The 24,364-nt window shown below is 37.0% G+C and overlaps 1 protein-coding gene across 13 annotated transcripts in view; it reads left to right on the forward strand.

Moving 5' to 3' along the window:
• The window catches only part of BTRC (beta-transducin repeat containing E3 ubiquitin protein ligase), a 175,721-nt gene that overhangs the window by 42,815 nt on the left and 108,542 nt on the right, over positions 1-24,364 (forward strand). For 9 of the 13 annotated variants that reach the window (XM_005225560.5, XM_005225561.4, XM_005225564.4 and 6 more), the window contains one exon: positions 14,051-14,158. In XM_005225560.5, the coding sequence (XP_005225617.4) occupies positions 14,051-14,158 (108 nt within the window). 13 annotated transcript variants of the gene reach the window in all.

Raw genomic sequence — 24,364 nt, forward strand, 5'->3', positions numbered from 1 at the left:
TTCTGTTGGACTCGGCAGTGGACTTGGTATCCAAAGACTATGAGAATATTGTGAGTTTATATGGGCTAGCAATAATGATATCAGACTAGTAATACTTTACATTTAAATTCTGATTTATGTAGTGTTTTTCAATGTTTATAAATGTTTAAAAGTGCCTAAGCACTTAAATCTAAATTTTCTACTAGATTATAATCTCCTTTAAGGCAGGGATTCACTTTTCATAACGTTAATCCAGTTTCATTTTAGAAGGCTTAAATTAAAAAAACATTATTTTTTGAGCACTGATGGCATTGTTGAAATAACTGTAGCTTCCCATGGTGTTTATTCTGGGGATAATACTCATTTTAGACATCGATTTTTGTCTTCATTGGATAGTTTTGGTTTCCAGTAACAACTTGTCTCTTTTCGTCCTTAAGCAAGAAGGAGGACCTATTTTAAGGGTACAGAGATAGCTCACGGGAATAAAGTGCAACAAGGATATGGAGTCAGTGTTGAAACACTTTTAGGGCTCAAGGCAGCCACTTTGTACTCCTGGGATAAATTTCACTTGGTCATGATGTTAGTCCTTTTTATATGTTGCTGGATTTTATTTGCTAGTATTTTGTTCAGGATTTTTGCCTATATATTCATGAGAAATTTGTTGTTTCGTTGCTAAGTCATGTCTAGCACTTTGCGGCCCATGGACTGTAGCCCTGCAGGCTCCTCTGTCCATGGGATTTCCCAGGCAAGAACACTGGAGTGGGTTGCCTTTTCCTTCTCCAGGGAATTTTCCTGACCCAGGGATGGAACTCCAGTCTTGTGCATTGGCAGGCAGATTCTTTGCTGCTTAGCACCAGGGAAACCCTTCTTGGAAAATACTGGTCTGCTAATAGCCATTCTTTTACTGAGTCTATACAATGAGTTAAAATTTTTATTATTTTCAGTTCTTATATTTCCATTTGGTTCTTCTTTATATGTATTGTTTTTTTGCTGATACTTTCTGTCTTTCCATTTCTTTCTAGTGTTTGCAGTGAGTTGTTGAAACATTTTTATACTATTTAAAGTCTTTGTCTTTAAAGGTAATTCAACAACTGTGTCGTTTATTATTGGCATCTGTTGATGTGCATTGAGATCCTCCACACTCTTCTTTGTATGCCTAGTAATTTTGGGGTTGTATCTTGGACATTTTTAATATTATAAGACTCTGAGTTTATTTAAATCCTAATATTGATATTTTTGTTTTATCAGACTCTCAACCCTGTTCAGTTCAGCCTACTAGTTCAAATAGCCATATTAAGGGTTGTGAGTTCAATATCTCTTCCATTTTTAAAGCTTTTACACTGTTCTTAAAATCTGTTCCATGCGTGTGCCACTCACTCAGTAGCCAGTCTGGGATCTGGATGATAGTCTGTCTTGCAGTTCATTTCTTAGAGTCTGTGGCTTGCTGTTTTGGTCACATGTCCATGTATGTGAAGCTTGCAGGTGAGCACAGGAGTTCGTAAAGCACTTTATGGGCTTGTTTTTCTGAGCTGCCCCCTCTCCATTATCTCCCTGGTACTATCTGGTTCTCTGGAATTTCCTTTTTCAGTCCTCCTGCCAGAAAGCTGGAGCTTCATTTAAGCTTCTCTACCTGAGTATGTTACTGCATCTGAACCTAACTGATGAGGATGGAGGTGGTAGGGTCGGGGAGCAGTGAGGTTTTTTTCTCAGTCTTTTAGGATCAAAACTCCTCTGATCAAAAAGAGTTTTCTTAACTCAACTTTAGACTACTATGGGGCCCTGCTTCTCCTGTGGTTTTCATCATCGTATTGCTTGGAGAGAACAGAACTGTAAAGAAAGAAGAATGGAAGATTTCCACTACTCTCCCTGAGTATTAGGATAGCCCTTCTATACTTATTGGACCAGACCTAGAGGGCTTCTCCTGGGTCTTTCTTTGTCTACACTAATAATAACCTACTTTTGGTTTTCAGAACGCAATCTAGGCTCATGGATACTGGAGAAATAAAAATTTTTAAAGGAAAATTCATTGTTGAGATCGGTGCTTGATGAAGCCATCTTCCCCAGTCTGCCTACTCCTGTTTACTTTTCAAGGAGTCCTCAAATAGCTGCACTATCCATTCTGTCCATTTTTAGTAGTTAAATTCAGTGGGAGATAAGAGGAAAGAGTGTGCTTTTTCCATCTTCCTGAAACCTGGACATTAGTTGAAATTTGAGTTGAAGGTAAATGGAGTCATAGAAGAAATAGCTGACCGTAGAAATGTTGATATTGACACCATTTGATAAACTCTAGATATGCAGCCAGAGGAACATAGCGAAAGTGGACTTATCAACATAAATGAGGAAGGTAGTTGTGCCAAAAAAGATGAAGATGTCCTAGGAGAAAAACTTCACATGAAGGGCAAAGAAGTTTACATTAAAGGAACTTTCAGACATATTTCACAACATTGAAAGTGCAAAGGATAAAACTGATCCAAACTTAGAGTGACAGGCATAGAAAAGATGCTTGCTTTGTATGTTGGTAGAAATTCTTGAATTCTGTGGCTTGATGATATGTATCAGTTTTTGAAAAATTTTAATATTTCTTTAAGGTTGCTTTTGCCTCATTTTTTCTTTTTCCTTCTGGGAGTCCAAACACATGTATGTTTACTCTGTCACTTATATCTCTGACCTTATTTTGGTATTTTTCTGTCCTTTATCTCTGCTTTAATTCTGTGATTTTCTACTGACCTATCTTCCTGTTCACTAATTTTCACTTGCTTTGTTTCTAATCTGCTCTGCTGCTGCTAAGTCGCTTCAGTCATGTCCGACTTTGTGCGACACCATAGACGGCAGCCCACCAGGCTCCCCCGTCCCTGGGATTCTCCAGGCAAGAACACTGGAGTGGGTTGCCATTTCCTTCTCCGACGCGTGAAAGTGAAGTTGCTCAGTCGTGTCCGACTCTTAGCGACCCCATGGACAGCAGCCCACCAGGCTCCTCCGTCCATGGATTTTCCAGGCAACAGTACTGGAGTTTCTAATCTGCTCTGCTGCTGCTAAGTCACTTCAGTCGTGTCTAACTCTGTGTGACCCCATAGATGGCAGCCCACCAGGCTCCCCTGTCCCTGGGATTCTCCAGGCAAGAACAATGGAGTGGGTTGCCATTTCCTTCTCCAATGCATGAAAGTGAAAAGTGAAAGTGAAGTCGCTCAGTCGTGTCCGACCCTCAGCGACCCCATGGACTGCAGCCTTCCAGGCTCCTCCGTCCATGGGATTTTCCAGGCAGGAATACTGGAGTGGGGTGCCATTGTCTAATCTGCTCTAAACCAATGTGAATAATTCTTTTATAAAAAAATATTTATTTACTTGGCTACGCCGGGTTCTTAGTTGTGGCATGTGAGATCTTTAGTTGTGGCATGGAGGATCTACTTCCCCAACCAGAAATCAAACCTGGGCCCCCTGCACGGGGGAGCACAGGGGTCTTAGCTACTGGACCACCAGAGAAGTCCCCAGAACTTTTTCATCTTACAGAATTGAAATTCTGTGCTCATTAAACAACACCCTCCCACTTCCACCCCCGATTGAATTTGATTACTACACTTGAGTTATTTCTGGTTTTTTGGCTGTTTGGGTCTTTCCCCCCACCCTCCTGTCTTGGGGACATTTGATCTTTTTTACTGGAATTCTTAATTATTTTTATTGAATGCTAGACATTTTTAAAAATGAGAATCATACAGAATTTAGATGATATCTTCCTTCAGAGAGGGTTTAATATTCTTTTCATGGGTATATCCCTTTGATTCAACTGAAGCAGGTCTGTTTCTGCTGCCCTTCCTTGGTATTAACTGAAAGCCTAATTTTTTTTGTTGTTGTTTAACCAGGGCACCTTGTCCTTGAAGGGGTTTGTATTCCAATTTTTGGCTCCTTAGCTCCATGAGATTGCCAAAATGTGCTTTCAACTTGGTTTTTCAGTATCTGGCTCTTTGCATTGCAAACCCTAAGAATCAGCAAATGCCTCAAGGGGAATCATGAGTCAGGTTAACCACATTTTTCTCCTGCTCAAAATTTGGGCCCCTAAACTCTTGGCTGCATTTGCTGTTTTTGATGCTGTCAAATCATTTTCTCTATTGTATTCAGGTTTTTAAAATTTTATTTATTAATGTATTTATGTAGCTTTTATAGTTGTCTTTTTCTGCATGGAATTTAGTCTGGCAATTACCACATCATTGTCAAAGGCAAAAATCCCAATATAATTTTCATTAACTAATTTTTCATATTATTTTAAGCATTCTCAAAGCTTAAGGAAAAGTTGCAAGTAAAATGCAAATATCATTTTTTCCATAGATCGTTTGAGAGTGAGATACTGACATGATGTCTAATCATTCCTAAATTCTTTGATTTGTTTCCTATAGACAAGAACATCTTCCTGTCAGTTCATTTCAAGTTGAGTTGCTCAGCGTGTCCAACTCTTTGCCACCCCCTTGGACTGTAGCATGCCAGGCTTCCCTTTACATTGCCAATTCCCTGAGTTTACTCAAACTCATGTCCATTGAGTCAGTGATGCCATCCAACCATCTCATCCTCTGTCGTTCCCTTCTCCTCTTGCCTTCAATCTTTCCCAGCATCAGGGTCTTTTCAAAAGAGTCAGCTCTTCACATCAGGTGGCCAAAGTACTGGAGTTTCAGCTTCAGCATCAGTCCTTCCAATGAATATTCAGGACTGATTTCCTTTAGGATGGACTGGTTGGATCTCCCTGCAGTCCAAGGGACTCTCAAGAGTCTTCTCCAACACCACAGTTCAAAAGCATCAAGTCTTCCACGCTCAGCTTTCTTTATGGTCCAACTCTCACCTCCATACATCACTACTGGAAAAACCAGAGCTTTGACTAGACGGACCTTTGTTGGCAAAGTAATTAATGTTTCTGCTTTTTAATATGCTGTCCAGGTTGGTCACAGCTTTTCTTCCAAGGAGCAAGCGTCTTTTAACTTCGTGGCTGCAGTCACCATCTGCAGTGATTTTGGAGCCCAATAGAATAAAGTCACCCCACTGTCGCACAGAGTTGGACACGACTGAAGTGACTGAGCAGCAGCAGCAGCAGAATAAAATCTCTCACTTTTTCCATTGTTTCCCCATCTAATTGCCTGAAGTGATGGGACCGGATGCCATGATCTTAGTTTTCTGAATGTTGAGTTTTAAGCCAACTTTTTCACTTTGCTTTTTCACTTTCACCAAGAGGCTCTTTAGCTCTTCGCTTTCTGCCATAAGGGTGGTGTCATCTGCATATCTGAGGTTATTGATAGGCAATCTTGATTCCAGCTTGTGCTTCATCCACCCCAGCATTTCACATGATGTACTCTGCATATAGGTTAAATCAGCAGGGTGACAATATGCAGCCTTGACGTACTCCTTTCCTAATTTGGAACCAGTCTGTTGTTCCATGTCCAGTTCTAACTGTTGCTTCTTGACCTGCATACAGATCAAGGAGGCAAATCAGGTGGTCTGGTATTCCCATCTCTTAAAGAGTTTTCCACAGTTTGTTGTGATCCACACAGTCAAAGGCTTTGGCGTAGTCAATAAAGCAGAAGTAGATGTTTTTCTGGAACTCTCTTGCTTTTTCGATGATCCTACAGATGTTAGCAATTTGATCTCTGGTTCCTCTGCCTTTTCTAAATCTACATCCTCCTGTAGAACCCAATAATAACCATAAAAATAAGGAAATTAGTATTGATACATGACTGCCAGCTAATCCACAGACTCCCAAGTTTTTCTATCAACTGCAATAAATGACCTTTTATACATAAGGATCTAGTCCAGAATGACATGTTGGATTTAGTTATCATGTCTTCTTTAGTCTCCCTTCAGAAGGGAACAATTCTTTAGTCTTTCCTTGACTTCCCTAACATTGACATTCTTGAGGATTACAGGACAGTTATTTTGTGGATTATTTTTCAGTTTGGGTTTTTCTGATGTTTTCTTATAATTAGATATAGGCTGTATATCACTGGCAGAAATATCACAGAGGTGATGCTGTGTTCTTATTGCAGTCTATCAGGTGACACATTATTTTAATTTGTTTCATTATTGGTAACAATAATTATCACTTGATTAAGGTGTTAGGTTTTTCTACTGTAAAATTACTGTTTTCCCTTTTGAAATAAGTATTATATGGGAAAATATTTTGAGACCATTTAAGTATCATATTCCCCATCACACTCTTCAGTTTATTTTGTGTATTATTAATTTGGATTTCTGTTTTACTCAGTGTGTTATTATATTAGTTTTTGTGGCATACTAAATTACCACAAATTTAGTGGCATAGAGCACACATTTATTATCACACAATTTCTTTGGTTCGGGAGTCTGGGCATGCCTGATCTGATCCGTTACAAGACTATAATGAAGGTATTGGCCAGGGCTGAGGTCCTGTTTGAAGGCTTGACTGGGGAAAGAGCCACTTCAAGTTTACATGGTTTTTGGCAGAATTCCTTTCCTCGGGAGTTACTGGAGACCCAGTTCCTAGCTGGCTGTTGACTGGAGGCCACCCTCAGTTCCTTGCCATGTGAACCTCTCCAGTGTGACTACTTGCTTCATCAAAGTATGCAAGCCAAGGAGACAGTGGAGTCTCTTAGCAAGATAGAAGTTACAGTCTTATATAACCTAGACGCAAGGTATTAGGCTATTCCACACTCAAGGAGACAGGATTACTTACAAGTTTTATGAATATCAGGAGTTAGGAATCATTGAGGGGCATGTTGTAATACTGGTATTATCTGCCAGTATTATAATCCATTATCATCATTATTTGTTCTGATGTTCAGTTTGTCCTGGAATTAGCCTGTGAGAGCCTTTGCACTGGCCCCTGTATCATCTTGCCATGTCTCCATCTTTCTTTGAGTACCACAATAAGGTACTCTGCACTTATCTGAAACTTTTCCTGCCCAAGTTCTGGAATTAGCCATTGTTCTAAGGAGCTCTGATTCTTTTTAGTGGAGGGTGATATTTAGAATCACTAAATGTGTGTGTGTGTGTGATCAGTGTACTCATTACTATTAAGGTGTTACTGTTACTACACCCTCTCATTTGATAGAGCCAGGGGGTATGTTTGTTTGTATGTATGTGTATATACCTATACATACATCACTTAACCTAGAATTGTCTCTGTCTCTGATACAAAGCTTTGGATTCATAATATCTAGTTCAGCAGCATAGTATTCACTCTAGCTTTCTTCATTTCTTTATCTGTAACTCTTCTCTGATGAGAAGTTTGGGTTTTTTATTATCCTTAATATTTGCTCTTATTATCCTTAATATTTGCTCTACCCACTTGATTCAGTGAATCTTCCCATATAACTCATCTCCCATTGGTGACATAGCTCTGTCTCCATTTCTCACCCAATACTCTGTATGGATGCTTTCCCCAACCTTTTGGAATCTATTTGCACTGGACTGCCCCTTCTACCCTTTCTCCCCATTGAGTCAGAAACTTTGCTGGGCCACTATCCCTCTACTCTGTGAATGTCTTCTTCTGTTTGCTTTGGGAACTCTTACTACCCTGCCCTTCCCCGTCATGTGGACACGTCATCATCTTGCTCACTGCCACTTCAGTCCCCCATGTAGAAGCTCTCCTCACTCAACTCGAGCTATAGAACTCCATGACAGGCCCGTCTCTTGTAAAGTTTTTTTCCCTCATTCTACTTGGACTATGAAACTCTCTTACCCCTCAGGGACACCTCTCTCACACGCACTTGGACTCCAAAAACCTGTATTGGGCCATTGTTGCCATTTAATTTATACCAATCAGTTTGATGCCCACTTGGCTTGTACTCACTCAATGTCTGTCGAACTGAGTTTTTCAGGTAGGAAGGGAGTTGAGGGGTAAGAGGAATCAATTTATTTTTTAAATTAAAAAAGTCTCACTAGTATTTTTACAACAAATGCTTGCAACCTAGTGGATTATAATTTATGCAGAAGCCAGTGATGCTGTATTTGTGTAGCACTTACAGCTTTCTGCCCATGCCATATTTTCACTCACATATAAGAGGTTTATTTTCATGTTATATTTACGATTTCTGACCTTACCTACTCCATTCCCAGCCCAATACCCCAGAACCCACAGAGCATTTTTAGTTTATGTGTGTCTGTCAGTGCTACCATCCTTCTTCGAGTCATTCCTTTGAAATCTAGGGGCTTATTTCTGACTTACTTTCTTCGTTCCTTTCATTAGTTGTTAAGTCCTGTTGATCTTCTGCTTTATATAAGTTGGGGCCACCACATTGTTACTTACCATGGCCTCTTGGGTGGGACTCCTTTTCTTTAGTTTCAGTGCCCTGAAACCCACCTTTGGCTCTGTATTTCTTAATAAATGAGATAACTTCATGTCTGACTTTTTAAATGCCATTTTTGTGTGGCATCATCCTAGTAGTCAGAGTATCTAGCTTTGAATCCTATATTTACCACTTGTGTGATACCCATTCACTTTCAGTAATTTATTTAACCTCTCTGGATCTTACTTGCTGACTAGATTGTCTTACAGGTGAGTAAGATGATAAATTATGAAAGAGATTTTTCCAACACACATACCTTCCATCCTGGTAAGATCAATCTCAGTAAAGTAACCAGTGTTATTTTACCGGTATTCTCACTGTTGTATAAGCAAAAACTGTTTCCTTACTTCTCTCTTTATGATAGGTAGCTTTTGCTGATCTCTTGACATTAAAAGCACTTTTATTGAGCATCTACTCTGATCAGACAGTGGAGAGTTAAAAAAAAAAAAGACATGACTCATATCTAAGAAATACAGTCTGATAGAGGAGGCAAACGTAATAAATTTACATATAGTAACAAGTTCTACAAAAAAATTAAAGCCTGTGTCTGAACTTTTCTAAAAATTAGAACTTTAAACTTATATAGCAGCAATTGTGTGACACAATTTAGTACATTATTGTATTTTTCCTTGTAGTTACTGTTTGTGAACTTATTGATTCCATGATCTACACTTCTTAATGGCTTCTCAGAACATTTTGAAATGCAAGTGGCATTCATGGAATCCTGTTCTTGGTAATGATGCACTTTATATTTTTTCTTTCGTACTTGAAGTTTTAGATCCCTTATTTTAACTTTACCAAAACCTTGTGCATTAAGGGTAGGCAGATATGATTATCATATATGACACTTTGGTAAGTGAACTAAATTGGGATTCTTAAGAGGCAGGTCAATGAATTTGTATAGGTAGAGACTGAATATACATGATCTATGGAATACTATAGTTCTCTTGGCCTGAATTTTTTAGTTGATATAGTTGTGAAAAGGGAATTCTTCTATTCCATGGCTTAAGGATACATAAACTCTCAATGCAGCAATCTTTTTACTGTTGATTATTATAGCTTCTATTACTCCTAGAAGTTGACCAACCAGGGACCTGAGTTTAAGGGGTTTTGTCATTCAGCTTTCATATAGTAAATGCTAAGGCCAGCCCTTTGCCTGCAGGGCGTTCTATCAGTGAAGAGAAACTGTGGCTTTTTCCAGGCAGCCAAATAAGGGGAAGAGTCAAGATTTTCAGTGTTCTCTGTGAAAATGAGTTTGTGCTGTTGAACCTGATGGACCTTAGACACTTCCTCCTCAAAGCACTGCAGGCCCCTTGTGCAGCGTTTCAATCTCTTTTTCTTTGATTTTTCTTGATTCTTTCAAGTAGTAGAAAACATGTTTTAAGCATTTAAAAAAATGCTGTGTATGTTTTTTAAAAGCTGGTAAACTCATTCAGTTGAGTAACAAACTTCAGTTGTAATAAATTATTGTAGTTTTCAACCTTATTTTGAGAGTTGCAGTGGAGAGCCATTTGGGGTGAGGTTAAGTAGAAAGTGAGCTGAAGAAATAAACCTGTGCTATGTAAGGCTAGATTTCTGTTAGAGGGAGACCCATGTGTGATTCAAACTTCATTGTAGCTTTTGAGATTGCAGAGGAGAAATACTTAAGGAATAGGTCCTTCACAAGTTCTTTAACAGATAATGGAAGTTAAATATTTAAAAGTGAGAATATAGTTGCTAGATTGCAGTTTAGTTTGGAACCTACTTTTATTAAAAAATTGTTTTAAGTGTAGAAGGAAAGTCTTAGGAATTCCCATATTAGTTTGCAAGGAGAAACAAACTTTTACTGTCTCAACTTTAAGTAGAAAACTTACGTGGGTTTTGGGCATCTTAAGGAGGATTATTTGTTCATTGTTGAAGGACAGAGAAAGTCATACATTTTTGTCAGAAAACTGACCAATCAGGATGACCCTGAAATGTTTAGACTACATAAGGAACAGTAACCGCAGTGGCACCCTTTTCCACTCTGTTGCTTATTGCCTAAATTTCTTTTGATTTCCTTTTTCATTTAGAAAATGCTGCTAAATGTGAAGATAGAAGGGAAAGAGGTAGAGTTAGAAATTATAGCCTATTCCATTAATTTTGTAATTATATCTTTTTTCCTCAGTGTTTTAAAGTGGCATTTACCAGTATGGGTAAGATTAATTGTTACAATACAAACCAATTTGAAAATTGGTTTTTAAATTGAGCTATAATATATAAAATCTTATGGTAATGTGCAGATCAGACTATATTCAAGTGTGGTTATCATACCCACACCAATTGTCTTGTAATAATCGGGAATGCATCCTCTGTGTGGTGTTTGCAATTTAATGCTATTTTAGAAATCACACCAGTATATCTAGTGACTTTCCTGGGTGTATGTGGCTTATTATTGATTATAGTTTTATTTGGGAATTTTAGTTTAGGGAGGTGGGATAAAGCCCTTTCAAATTCTTAGTTTTTAGGAGTTTTGATGGACGATAGGAATGAATGAATGAGGAGAAGGGCATTAGAATGAGTAACAGAAAGAACAGTTAGATAATGATTAACCAAGTACATACTGCAAAAATAACACAGAACCTAATATAAAATGAAGGAGACAAAACATTCAAAAGAGGAATGCCTTAAAAGCTTACCAGGGAGCAGTCATAAATATAAATAAAAATGTATATTTTAATTAAAAAGTGGAGATCATGCACTTAGTTATTGCCAAAAGTATATGAGCCATCTACCTCTTCTGAAGGGAAGTCAGAAAAGTTACAGGCTATTTTTCAGTGCCTACTCCATTTTCTTTCCCTGTTTTCATTTTGGCTTTTAAAAATTCTCGCTTTATTTCTCTCTTTTCTCAAATTCAGTCCCTTCAGCGTGAACATTGTTCTACCCAGGATACACAGAACTTTTAACCACTTGATTAATCATATAGGTTGTCTCATTAACAATGAGAGAAAGTCACTACCAGGGAATTTCTTTTCCATTAAAGATTTTAAATATAGAAGAATTTATGGCTGAGAGACTTATCACCAGAATATAAAGTATTTTTGTTTCTTTTGTTCATTGTTCTATCCCTACTGCCTAGGACAGTGCCCAGCACAAAGAAGATACTCAACAAGTACTTGTCAGATAAATGGCCAAAACATTAGATTTAGAAACTTTTAATGTCATCTTCCTAACAAAAATTATTTTGGCTAAGAATTTGGTGCTTCCAGTATAGGGTCCAGAGAAGCCAGTGGCACCCCACTCCTGTACTGTTGCCTGGAAAATCCCATGGACAGAGGAGCCTGGTAGGCTGCAGTCCATGAGGTTGCTAAGAGTCAGACACGACTGAGCAACTTCACTTTGACTTTTCACTTTCATGCATTGGAGAAGGAAATGGCAACCCACTCTAGTGTTCTTGCCTGGAAAATCCCAGGGACGGGGGAGCCTGGTGGGCTGCCGTCTATGGGCTTGCAGAGAGTCGGACACGACTGAAGTGACTTAGCAGCAGCAGCAGTATAGAGTCATATTAGTAGAACAGTGGTTCTCAAGGGGAAAGAAACTTTTTTTTTTTTATCCTGCTCTTCCTTGTCCTCTTCTCCCAGCTGCCTTCTCACAAAATGAGAATATCTGCTACTGAGAACCACTGGATGCGACTGAAATTAAATAATTCTTAGGAGTTCATGCTCAGTCATGCCTGGCTCTTTGCAGCCCCATGGACTGTAGCCTGCCAGGCTCTTCTGTCTATAGAAATTTCCAGGCAAGATTACTGGAGCAAGTTACCGTTTCCTACTCAAGGGGATCTTCCTGACCCAGGGATCAAACTGAGTCTCTTGCATCTCCTGCATTGGCAGGTGGATTCTTTACCACTAGTGCCACCTGGAAAGCCCCAAAATTCTTAGGAGACAAATAAGTAAATGGTAGATGAAAGCATGCACGTGTATGGTTAGGGTGAAAGGAAGAAGGAAATTACAAGTTCAAAAGTATGGGGGTAAGATGTATATTTGAACAAAATATCAAGGTAATTCATTAGAGTTCCAGGGCCAACTGGAAGGACAGAGAGGGTGAGTTGATGTAGGCAGTGGGGAAAGGTCAGATTAATAGAGTGCTTGAATTTCTAGGGAGCCTTGTGAATTATTGACGAGAGTGACACGATCACAAAGTGAAGACAATTCTGTTTAGTGGCTGTTTGTAAAATGGATTGTAGTTTGAGGAGAAGAAACGTTGAAACAAAAAAATTACGTGATTGTTGTAGTAGTTCAAAGCAGTTTAGCTGTTTTGGTTGTTAAGTTATCCAGTGATGCCTTTAGTAGATACCTGTTTTTGAAGTCTGATGCTTCCACTTTATGACCTAGGGGAGGATAGAGGCAAGAAGAGTTCTGAACTGAAAAGCAGTAGGCCAGGATTCTAGTTCTTACTTCTCTACTTTCTAAATTCTATGATCATGGATAAATGCTTAATTTCTTCTGGGCATCAATCACCTTAACTAAAAAATAAGAAAATAATGATCTGAAAGCTGGAGTCTAAACCAATTTTTGAAGGCCTTTCCAGTATACCATCCTTGTATCAGTTATAGATAGTGAACAGTGAATACCATATTTTGTTTCCTTAATATTTCCCCAACTAAAGTGTTTTAAGAAGAAAAAAGTCCCATGATGATAATAAATAGTTCAAAGCTTATAATTCAAAGTTTAGTATTATGTGCACTGACTGTTGTGCTTTAAAATGTTTTTCTGTTTTTATATGTGCTATGATCAGGTATTTAGTTTTTTAGTATTACTAGACTGTAATAGCACCCAAGTTGATGGACAAAGATTCAACCTGGGATACATTTAGGGAAATCTAAAGATTGTAAAAATTCTTCTAAAAGATATAGTGTTTATAAGGTACAGGAGCAGTACCACTAATACTGTTTAATTAGTAATACTAAAACTCATAAGTTCTACCTTTTTTTTTGTTTTGTTTTGAATATACTGTATGTATATTTACACTTACACATTTCTTGTTTGTTTATTTACAAGGTTTTAGGACCAGCAGCTTTTTGGGGTCCTCTTTTTCTGTCCCTGTCTCTCCTTGCTTTGTTGTTGTTTTCCCTTCTGTTTGGATTGTTTCTTGCCTCCTCCTGCCATCCCCCACATCCCCCTAAATCCATCTGGAAAGATAAAGAGGCAGCTGCTATGGTAACTTATGCATTTTGGTTAATGAATAGCAGACTAACAAGATACATAAAACGTATGCAAATTTTGCGGCGTTAGTTGCTGTCAAACTGTAGGGGTATAATACTTTTTCTTTTCCTTCTTCCCACCTTCTTAAAATCCTTTTAAGTTTCCTGTGATATTTTGTTTTCTAATTTACCGTTTCTAGTGTTGAAGTGCTACTATGAATGATTTCTTTTTTCTGCTTAGTCTGCACAATATTTCACTTTTGTGGTGAGTTTATGGGAGATGAGTTGAGGTGCGTAGAGGAAAAGAATTGATTAATTGGAATAAGAAGTAGATTTCCTTTAGTTTCATACACAGAAGAACAGGAATAAATTTTTAAATTAAATATTTTGCTTTTTGACCTATAACTTTTTTTTCTTCCTTTTTTGGGCACTAGTGCTCCTTTTGAGTTTCCATCTGGGGTTAGAACTAGTAAATAGTATTTTCTTGAAGATGTTTCTGTCATAAAGGCAAGCTGCAACTGGAATATTGTATTTAGCCAAGCTTTGAGAATTCCTGTAATCTGTGTCATCCTGTCTCATGCTGTCCCATCTCATAGTTGTCCTCTCTCTGCAGTGCTCTATGCCCAGGTCTCTGTGGCTGGGCTGCTCCAGCCTGGCGGACAGCATGCCTTCGCTGCGATGCCTGTATAACCCAGGGACTGGCGCACTCACAGCTTTCCAGGTACTTTCTCTGTCTCTGTGGGTTATTTGTGGGCATTAGTATGTGTGTGTTAGTTCATTAGTGTGTCTCTCCTTCTTTCCCATCCTTTACTTAAGTTCGCTTTTCTCCTTCGTGTTGCCTGTATTTCACGTCACTCAGTTCTCCTTTAATTTTTAATGTAGATCCAGACTGATCCACTCTTGAGACATTTTTGTTATGATTGGTTTGCCAAAATTGACAGAGCACAACTTGATTTGTTGGTTTTCATGTTTAGTAGAAGTATGATAATGAGTTTTAAAGTAATCTCAATAAATAGCATTCAATATGTAATGTTTGCTCTGGACCTACATAAAACCAATTAATATAATCAATCAATCAATTGCAACCAGTTGCCTGGGCACTTTCTTATGTTTTTCTTATGATTACTAAAAACATAAAGTGCTCAATTCAGAGTGTCTCCTTGCTACTATACTATTATTTATGTGTGGGTGTATGTATATGTTTATGTATCTATATGTGTGTATTTTACATATATAAGAACTGTGTTTATTTATATCCTGATTAATAGGTCTAGTTTCAAGGTGGAAAGGCCTTCATGACCTTTGAGTATAGTGTTCAGCTTGAGACAGTCCAGCTGGTCTTGCTTGGACCATCAAATCCTAGTTCCCTTTGGCCTTTCTTAGAGGCCACTAGGGCAGTTCCAGGATGTGAGAGAAAACTATAGAAGGAAAGAGGAAAACTTGTAGAGAAATATGTAAGACAGAGCTCGATGCCCATTCTTTACAGATTAGGGTATGATACATGGTGATTTTCTTGGTAGAAGTGTCATTTATCTACCTTAGGTATTTGGAATTTGTATCTAGCATTTGGGCTTCCCTGGTGGCTCAGATGGTAAAGAATCTGCCTGCAGTGCAGGAGATCCTGGTTCGATTCCCGGGTTGACATGATCCCCTGGAGAAGGGAATGGTTACCCACCCCAGTATTCTTGCCTGAAGAATTCCATGGACAGAGGAGCCTAGTGGGATACAGTCCATGGGCTTGCAATGAGTCAGACACAGTTGAGCAATGAACATTTACTTAGTAATATGTAATAAACTAGTGATTTAAATTTGTTTTTAACTTATGTAGCTCATGTTCTATTAATAATTTCAAAGACAAGTTGTAAGTATCAGAATGCTTATGACTGAGTCTTAGTTAAAGGTTGGAGAACTTAAGTATTCTACATTCCTGACCAGTGCTAACAAACAGTTACTTACCTTTAATGATACTATTTTAGTGATGATGTTACTGGATATTTGTTTGTCCTTTGCAAAATATATTAAACTTCTTTGTCTTATGAGATACAATATGATGCTGTACAGGCTTTAAAATTAGTTAAATCAGGACTCACATACTGTTTGTCACTAGTGGTATGATCTTAAGCAAGTCATTTCATTCTAAATTCATCTATAAATGGAGACTATAGTTAGGGCATGCAGTAAATAGTTGCTGTTTTTATTATCCTCATCTTCATCATCATTAACATTATTGCTGTTAATGTTAGAAAATATTAATATCCTGAGTATCTATTTCAAATATTTTTTCTTTTTTACTATATATCATTGATGAACTTTCAGCTCTCAAGAAACTCATATTCTTTTTTTAAACCTTTTTGGAGTTGCAGTGAGTTTCACCAGAGTGCAGTCTTAGAGAACAGTCCCTATAAGACTGCTGTCACATCAGATACCAGTTGTAAGGACACCTCCGCCTCTGCTCCTCTCCTCAGATTTGATAATTCACTAGAAAGGACTCAGTAGAACTCACTGAAAGCTATTATATTCAAGGTTTATTACAAGGAAGAGATACAGGTTAAAATTATCCAAAAAAGGGACATATAGAACAAAAATCTGGAGGGAACCACATCTTCCACCATCTTGGATCTAGTTAGTTCTAATCAGTTTTGGTCATGTCCTATTATCTGTCATTCTTTTAAAGGCTGTGTCCTGCCCCCCTTTCCTTCTTGTTTCACTTTGAACAGGGTCTGGCAGATTAATGGGTTCTATATTATCAGAAACATGCCCGAAGGACTAGGTTTGGAAACTTTCAGCAAATACTGTTTCACCTTGCTATATAACATTACACTGTGAAATGAAATCTTACTTTTTTTTCATGCCTTAACCAAATTCTGTATCATAGCAAAGCCTACTCTGGGTTCAGGTATTGATGAAAAACTTTGCTTTCCCCAGTATTGCTATAAGTATGAATGTTTATTTTTCTTTTCTTATCTTCAGAAAAATCATTAAGTTTTATGTAGTAAAAATGGAAAAAAATGGGGTTATCTGCTGGCATTCTGTTAATTCAGTGGTTTTTTTCCATCAGGTTCATTATACACAGGTGCTCCAAATTGCTGATTGACTAATTGGCAGATATAGACTTAAGTCTAGTCTTTCCTGTTTTCACTACTAGAACTATAACAATCTCAGTACATTTGCATTTTTCTGGTTTGGGTTTTACCTTATTTGCTTATTTAGATTTTTGTTTATGTAAAAATTACATGCAGTAAAATGTACACATCTTGTGTACTCTTAGATGAATTTGATAACTGTAAACATTTGTGTAACCTCACTTTCAAAATATAGAGCACTTCCACAATCTGAGAAAGTTCCTTTGTACCCCCTTCCAGTTATCACCCATATCCCATATGCAATTACTGTTCTGATTTGCCACCAAAGATCAGTTTTGCCTGTACTTGAGCCTCATATAAATGTAGTCATACAGTATACATTTTTTATATCTGTTCTGTTTTGATCAGCATAATGTTTTTGAGATTTATCCATTTTGTTATGTTTATCTGTAACTCATTCTTTTTTTATTGCTAAATAAATTCCATTGTACTAATATACCACAGTTTTTCCATTCGTCTATTGGTAAACATTTGGATTATTCCCATTTTTGTCTACTATGGCTAAAGCTATGGTGTACAGTTTGTGCATATTTTTGTGGACATGGGTGTTTATTTCTCTTGGCTTAATACCTAAGAGTGGAATTGCTTGGGTCGTAGAGTATTTTTAACTTTAAGAGATGCATTTCAAGTAATTCTTCAAAGTGGTTGCCCAGTAGGAATACTTATTTCTACTTATGTTGCCAAACACCTTTGAGGAGGTAACTTAGTAATAGCTTCATGACATTTTTTTCTTTGAAATTATTGCATTCCTTTAGAAAATTTGAAGCAGCTTCAAAATCAAAATTCTTTGACAATATAAAAGGAAGAGCTGTTGCTTAATTTGTTGGATTATCCTCAGTAACTCAGATGGAAATGGCAACATTGATATGGTTTGATTATTGACTTTTCCAATCCACACATTTCAAATTACTACAGAAAAGATGCTCTAAATATTGTTTAAATACAGTAGATTCTTTGAGGACTTGTTTATAGTTTGAACATATTTTCATTTTCATCATTTTGCTTTGTCCTGGAAAGTCTATAGGTAATTAAGAGGATTTCTGTTGATTAACAGTGGGTGTATTTTGTGGAATCATTTGTTTGTCCTCAGCACCTGGTAGTCTTATAATCTGTACTATTAAATGAGACTGAGCAATAGCAAGTGTTTAAAAATAGCTGAGTAATTCGGATCCTTTATTTTCTTTAGACATTAAAGAAGAAGAGAAATTCTGACAATAATAATTTAGGTAGATTTATATGACCTTAGAATGTTTTTGGTGTTACGTATAGCTAGTAATTTTAAGGAATTTTTGAGCTTGAACCATGTAATATTTTAATATTAATCTAGTGTCCATTATTTGAAATCTAGTGTCCAAAGGTTGAAATTGTTGAGAGTTGACTTCAAGAGAGATAATGTAATGTGTTTTACTGTTTAAGAATACTTAATGATGTCAGGGAACTATATTCAATATCCTGTGAGAAGCCATAATGGAAAAGAATATATATATATATATGCATGCGTGCATAACTGAGTCACTTTGATGTATAGCAGAAATTAACACAACATTGTAAATCAATTATTCTTTAGTAAAGTTAAAAAGAAAAATACTTGAAGTCTACTAAATCTTACCATCTATTATGTGAAGTGTTAACATGGAAGAATGCTAGGGAAGTTAAGCATTATTCAGAGTATAGGTATATATACATATGGAAGATTTATTTTACATTTGAGGTTTTAGAGGAATATGGATTATCACACTGAATGTAAATGAGCACACAAATTTTTTTTACAAAACACTACCATAGGAAAATTACCCCATGTCAAAAATGCTCACTTATCAAATCATAACTGATGCCCCCCATTATATACAAATCATCTCAGTAGTGTACAATTTTTGTTTAATAAAAAGTTCAGTTCCTTTTGAACACTCCCAAAGACATTCTGTGGTATCATCACCCTGATACCAAAACCACACAGAGTATCAAAAAAGAAAATTACAGGCCAGTATCTTTGATGACCATAGACACGAAAATTCTCAACAGAATATTAGGAAGCCAAATCCAACAATGCATAAAACCACAACCAAGTTGGATTCATCCGAGGGTCATAAGGATGGTTCAGCATACACTGATCAATCAGTGGGTACACCACATCAACAAAAGAAAGGATAGAAACCACATGATCATCTCAATAGACACAGAAAAATTTGCCTTTGATAAATCACATCCATTTAGGTAAAAACTCTAATGAAAATTGGTGTAGAGAGAACATGTCTCAACATAATAAAAGCCATTTATGACAAATCGACAGCCAGTATTTGAGTGAATGGTGAAAAGCTGAAAATATCGCTAATTATTAGAGAAATGCAAATCAAACTAAAATGAGGTACCACCTCACATTTAATGGCCACCATTAAAATATTTACAAATGACAAATGCCAAAGAGGGAATGTTCTTACACTGTTGGTGGGATTGTAAATTGGTACAGCCACTATGGAAAACAGTATGAGGGTCCTCAAAAAACCAAAAATAGAATTGTCATGTGATCTAGCCATCCCACCCTTGGGCATATACCCAGACAAAACTATTATTCAAAAAGATACACGTACCCCTTTGTTCATAGCAGCACTGTTTATAATTGCCAAGTGTGGAAATAACCTAAATGTCCATTGACAGATGAATTGTAAGAAGATGTGGTATATAAGAATATATATATATATATATATATTTATACACACACTGGAAGGTTACTCAACCATCACAAAGAATGAAATAATGCCATATACAACAACATGAATGGACCTATAGATTATCATACTAAGCAAAGTAAGTCAGAAAGAGAAAGAGAAATACCATATGATATCACTTATATGTAAAATTAAAATATAATACAAATCAACGTATCTGTGAAGCAAAACATATTCATAGGTATAGAGAACAGGCTTGTGGTTGCCAGGAAGTGTAGGTAGGGGAGGGAAGGAATGGGAGTTTGAGATTAGCAGAGGCAAACTACAGATATGGGTGAATAAATAAGAAGGTTCTACTGTATAGCACAAGTAACTATATTCAGTATCTTGTGACAAATCATAATGAAAAAGAATATGAAAAATAATATATATATGCATAACTGAGTCACTTTGCTGTACAGAAGAAATTAATACAACATTCTAAATCAACTACAATAAGATTTTGTTTTCAGTGCATATGTTGACATATGACCTATGTTTATCCTAGCTATACCCTTTACATAAGGAATTTGCATATAGTGACAAATCAAAAATGTTTTTGTTTGGTGGGGGGGGAACCCTACATTTTTGTCTGCTAATAAAACTAATTGTTTGTAGTAGAATATATAAATTATTTGGTAAATATGTAAACAAAAAAGTATTACTCATATTCCTGCGATAATCATAAATCAACATGCTAGTTCCTTCAGTCTAGAATGACTTATCCATTCATGCATGCATACACACACACACACATAGATATGCCCAGACAAATATAATTTTGTTTTAAAATATATTTATTATTACCACTTTATTATAAAATTATAAAAGTAAAAATTTAATAATTATAAAAAATATAGAGAAATAGAAAAAGAAAGGATCTATTTTAAATGTCCTCTCAGATATTACTATTTTACTGATACTGTTACTTTCTGATTTTCAGCTCTGTTCTATGCTTTATTAAATTCTATGTTTGTCACCTGGTCATATCAATTTTTATCCCTCTTTGCTGCTGCTGCTGCTGCTAAGTCGCTTCAGTCGTGTCCGACTCTGTGCGACCCCATAGACAGCAGCCCACCAGGCTCCCCCGTCTCTGGGATTCTCCAGGCAAGAACACTGGAGTGGGCTGCCATTTCCTTCTCCAATGCATGAAAGTGAAAAGTGAAAGTGAAGTCGCTCAATCGTGTCCGACCCCTAGCGACCCCATGGACTGCAGCCCACCAGGCTCCTCCATCCATGGGACTTTTCAGGCAAGAGTACTGGAGTGGGGTACCATTGCCTTCTCCGTTATCCCTCTTTACCCCATATAATTTTTAGCCATTTCAAATTCATAGTTCTCCAGCAGTACTGTGTCATGCTCTGTGTCTTGGCATATCCTTTCTCTACCTGGAGAATGCTACTACTGAAAACACCTATCATCCCTTTCCCCTTGCCTCCCACTTTTATCTAACCTGGCTAATTCCTAAATTCCACAGTTCTGCTTAAGTTGTTTCACCTCTAGAATAAAGGCCCTTACTGATCTTTTTACCCCTCCCCACTCCCTTAACCTAGTCAGAGCATATGTACCAAGGACATGCAATAGATACCTCTGTCATAAACACTGATATGCTATTGTAATTGTTCAGTTTCTTGAGAGTACAACTATGTTTTGTTCATTTTTACATTTCCAGTGTCAAGCACAGTATCAAGTGCTTGGCACTTGAAATGTAAAAGATTAACTAACATTGATAGGATGGGAAAGAGAAAGCCTTGAATTGCTCAGAGTACCTGTACATACATACACACGAGTTTTCTATATTCAAAAAGAAGTTATGATAATTAAACAGTCATTCCAAAGACTACATATTTACACAGAATAAAGGAAAATTTGTTGAATCTGATTTATGGGCAGGCCTCAGATTTTATACATTTGACTTTTACATGACTCACACTATGATGATCCCTTCTGAATTAGATTTTGTATACTGAATTTGGACTCTTGTTGATGGACAAAAATGCACATTTCAGGCTATTAAATACTGGCACTGCCAGCCAGCTGAGCTCAGTTTCAGTGATGTCAGCATCTTTATCTTCACAGCAGTGTGGGTTTGTACAATTGTTTGGCTATTTTATTGCATTTTACCCTTATTCTATACCAGAATAGACACAGGGAAAATTAAAATGATGGTTAGGGATTAACAATAGTTTACAGAAAGGATAGAAATCATTAGAGATAATACTGAAAGTGACCCTTTAGTCTTGATTAGGAACAAATTAAAGTGTATGTGCAAACTGTTGGATATTTATTATACTATATATTATTGAAGCTCATTTATTTAAAAGAAAGTACAATTATGAATTTTAAAACATTTTAGCTGACCTTGAAATTCATTGTTCACCTTCTGCCCTTTCAATTTATATATATATATATATAAAACACAGAAAAGTTATAGATGACCTGAATTTGGTGTATTTTACTTTATGCTAGAAAGTCTATCTTGGGAAGAATGACACCATTAGGACTGATTTGTCTTTCAAGATGCTTACTTGATTGTTTTTAATATTCTGTTTCAAGTTTGTTTTAATATTCTGTTTCAAGAATAATGGATTCTTCCATTGCTAAGTATTTTGACATGTTTGTGATGCAGGTAATGTTCATTTACAGGCTAATGCACAGCATTGTCTAGTATTTGCATGTGTGCATGCTCAGTTACTCAGTCGTGTCCGACTCTTTGAGACCCCCATGGACTGTAGCCTGTCAGGCTCCTCTGTCTGTGGAATTATCCAGGCAAGAATACTGGAGTGGGTTGCCATTTCCTACTCCAGGGATCTAATCCAGATCATCTTATTGTGAGATGATCAGATTTCCTTAAAAAAATTTTTTTTTCCTGATGCATCTGAAAAATTAAACTTTTCATTCCACCAAAAGGGCTTATTGCTTTTATGTTGAATAATGTTGGATTTTACCTAATTACCCTGACTTCAGCATGACCCCATGGCACAAGGGAGAATATAGGTACCCAAGGAGGCCTGGGGTCACCCCAATATAAGTAACACAGACTGGAAAAATCAAGTTGATGAAAACTTTTTTTTGTTTTAATTTCATAGAGTTTTGTTTTTCAAATGTAAGTATACAAAGAATTGTCCAAGGATAAACATTAAAATGCTTTATATGTAGTCTCTGGGCACATGGATTTAAAGCAAATGGGATTTGTGGAGTTTTCTGTACCTTCAAATATTTCTATTGAAAGTGAAGTTGTTCAGTTGTGTCCGACTCTTTGCGACCCCATGAACTATAGCCTACCAGTCTCCTCTGTCCTTTAGCCAAAAAAAAAAAGTGATAACTTTTTTTAAAGTTGAACCTTAATTCACTCATTGTAAGTAGTGTATGTCACATAAATCTGTACCAAAGTGAAAGATATATGTAGAATACTCTACTAAGAAATATTTTTCTTTCCAGCCTTCTAACAGTGTTTGAGGTAGATATTTACATTTGCCTTTTCCTAAAGTGGAAACTAGGGTGTATCAAGGTTAGTGACCTCAGTTCAGTCACTCAGTCGTGTCCGACTCTTTGCAACCCCATGAATTGCAGCACACCAGGTCTCCCTGTCCATCACCAACTCCCGGAGTTCACCCAGACTCATGTCCATCGAGTCAGTGGTGCCATCCAGCCATCTCATCCTCTGTCGTCCCCTTCTCCTCCTGCCTGCAGTCCCTCCCAACATCAGAGTCTTTTCCAATGAGTCAACTCTTCGCATGTTAGTGACCTAGTTCACCTGAATATTAGGTTTGTTTTTTGCTTTTTATTTTTAATTTTTAAAAATTAATTTATTTTAATTGGAGTCTAATTACTTCACAATATTGTGGTGGTTTTTGCCATACGTTGACATGAATCAGCCATGGGTGTACACATGTCCCCCCATCCTGAACCCCACTACGACTTCCCTCCCCACCCCATCCCTCTGGGTTGTCCCAGAGTACCAGCTTTGAGTGCCCTGCTTCATGCATCAAACTTGCACTGGTCATCTGTTGTATATATGGTAATATATATGTTTCAATGCTGTTCTTTCAAATCATCCCACCCTTACCTTTTCCTGCGTGGTCCAAAAGTCTGTTCTTTACATCTGTGTCTCTTTTGCTGTCTTACATATAGGGTCATTGTTACTGTCTTTCTAAATTCCATATATATGCGTTGATATACTGTATTGGTGTTTTTCTTTCTGACTTAATTCACTCTGTATAATAGTCTCCTGTTTTATGGTGTTGTAAACAGTGCTGCAGTGAACATTGGGGTACATGTGTCTCTTTCAGTTCTGTTTCTTTGGTCTGTGTGCCCAGCAGTGGGATTGCAAGGTCATATGGCAGTTCTATTTCCAGTTTTTTGAGGAATCTACATACTGTTCTCCATAGTAGCTGTACTAGTTTGCATTTCTGCCAACAGTATAAGAGGGTTCCCTTTTCTCCACACCCTCTCTAGCATTTATTGTTTGTAGACTTTTTGATGGCAGCCATTCTGACTGGTGTGAGATGGTACCTCATCGTGGTTTTGATTTGCATTTCTCTGATAATGAGTGATGCTGAGCATCTTTTCATGTATTTGTTAGCCATCGGTATGTCTTCTTTGGAGAAATGTCCATTTAGTTCTTTGGCCCACTTTTTGATTGGGTCATTTATTTTTCTGGTGTTGAGCTGCATGAGCTGCTTGTATATGTTGGAGATTAATTCTTTGTCAGTTGTTTCATTTGATTATTTTCTCCTGTTCTGAAGGCTGCCTTTTCACCTTGCTTATAGTTTCCTTCATTGTGAAAAAGCTTTTAAGTTTAATTAGGTCCCATGTGTTTATTTTTGTTTTTATTTCCATTACTCTGGGAGGTGGGTCATAGAGAATCTTGCTGTGATTTATGTCAGGGAGTGTTCTGCCTATGTTTTCTTCTAAGAGTTTTATAGTTTTTGGTCTTACATTTAGCTCTTTAATCAATTTTGAGTTTATTTTTGTGTCTGGTGTTAGAAAGTGTTCATTTCATTCTTTTAGTTGGTAGTTGACCATTTTCCTAGCACCACTTGTTAAAGAGATTGTCTTTTCTCCATTGTATATTTTTG

This window comes from Bos taurus, chromosome 26, assembly GCF_002263795.3.
Source record: "Bos taurus isolate L1 Dominette 01449 registration number 42190680 breed Hereford chromosome 26, ARS-UCD2.0, whole genome shotgun sequence".
Taxonomy (NCBI): domain Eukaryota; kingdom Metazoa; phylum Chordata; class Mammalia; order Artiodactyla; family Bovidae; genus Bos; species Bos taurus.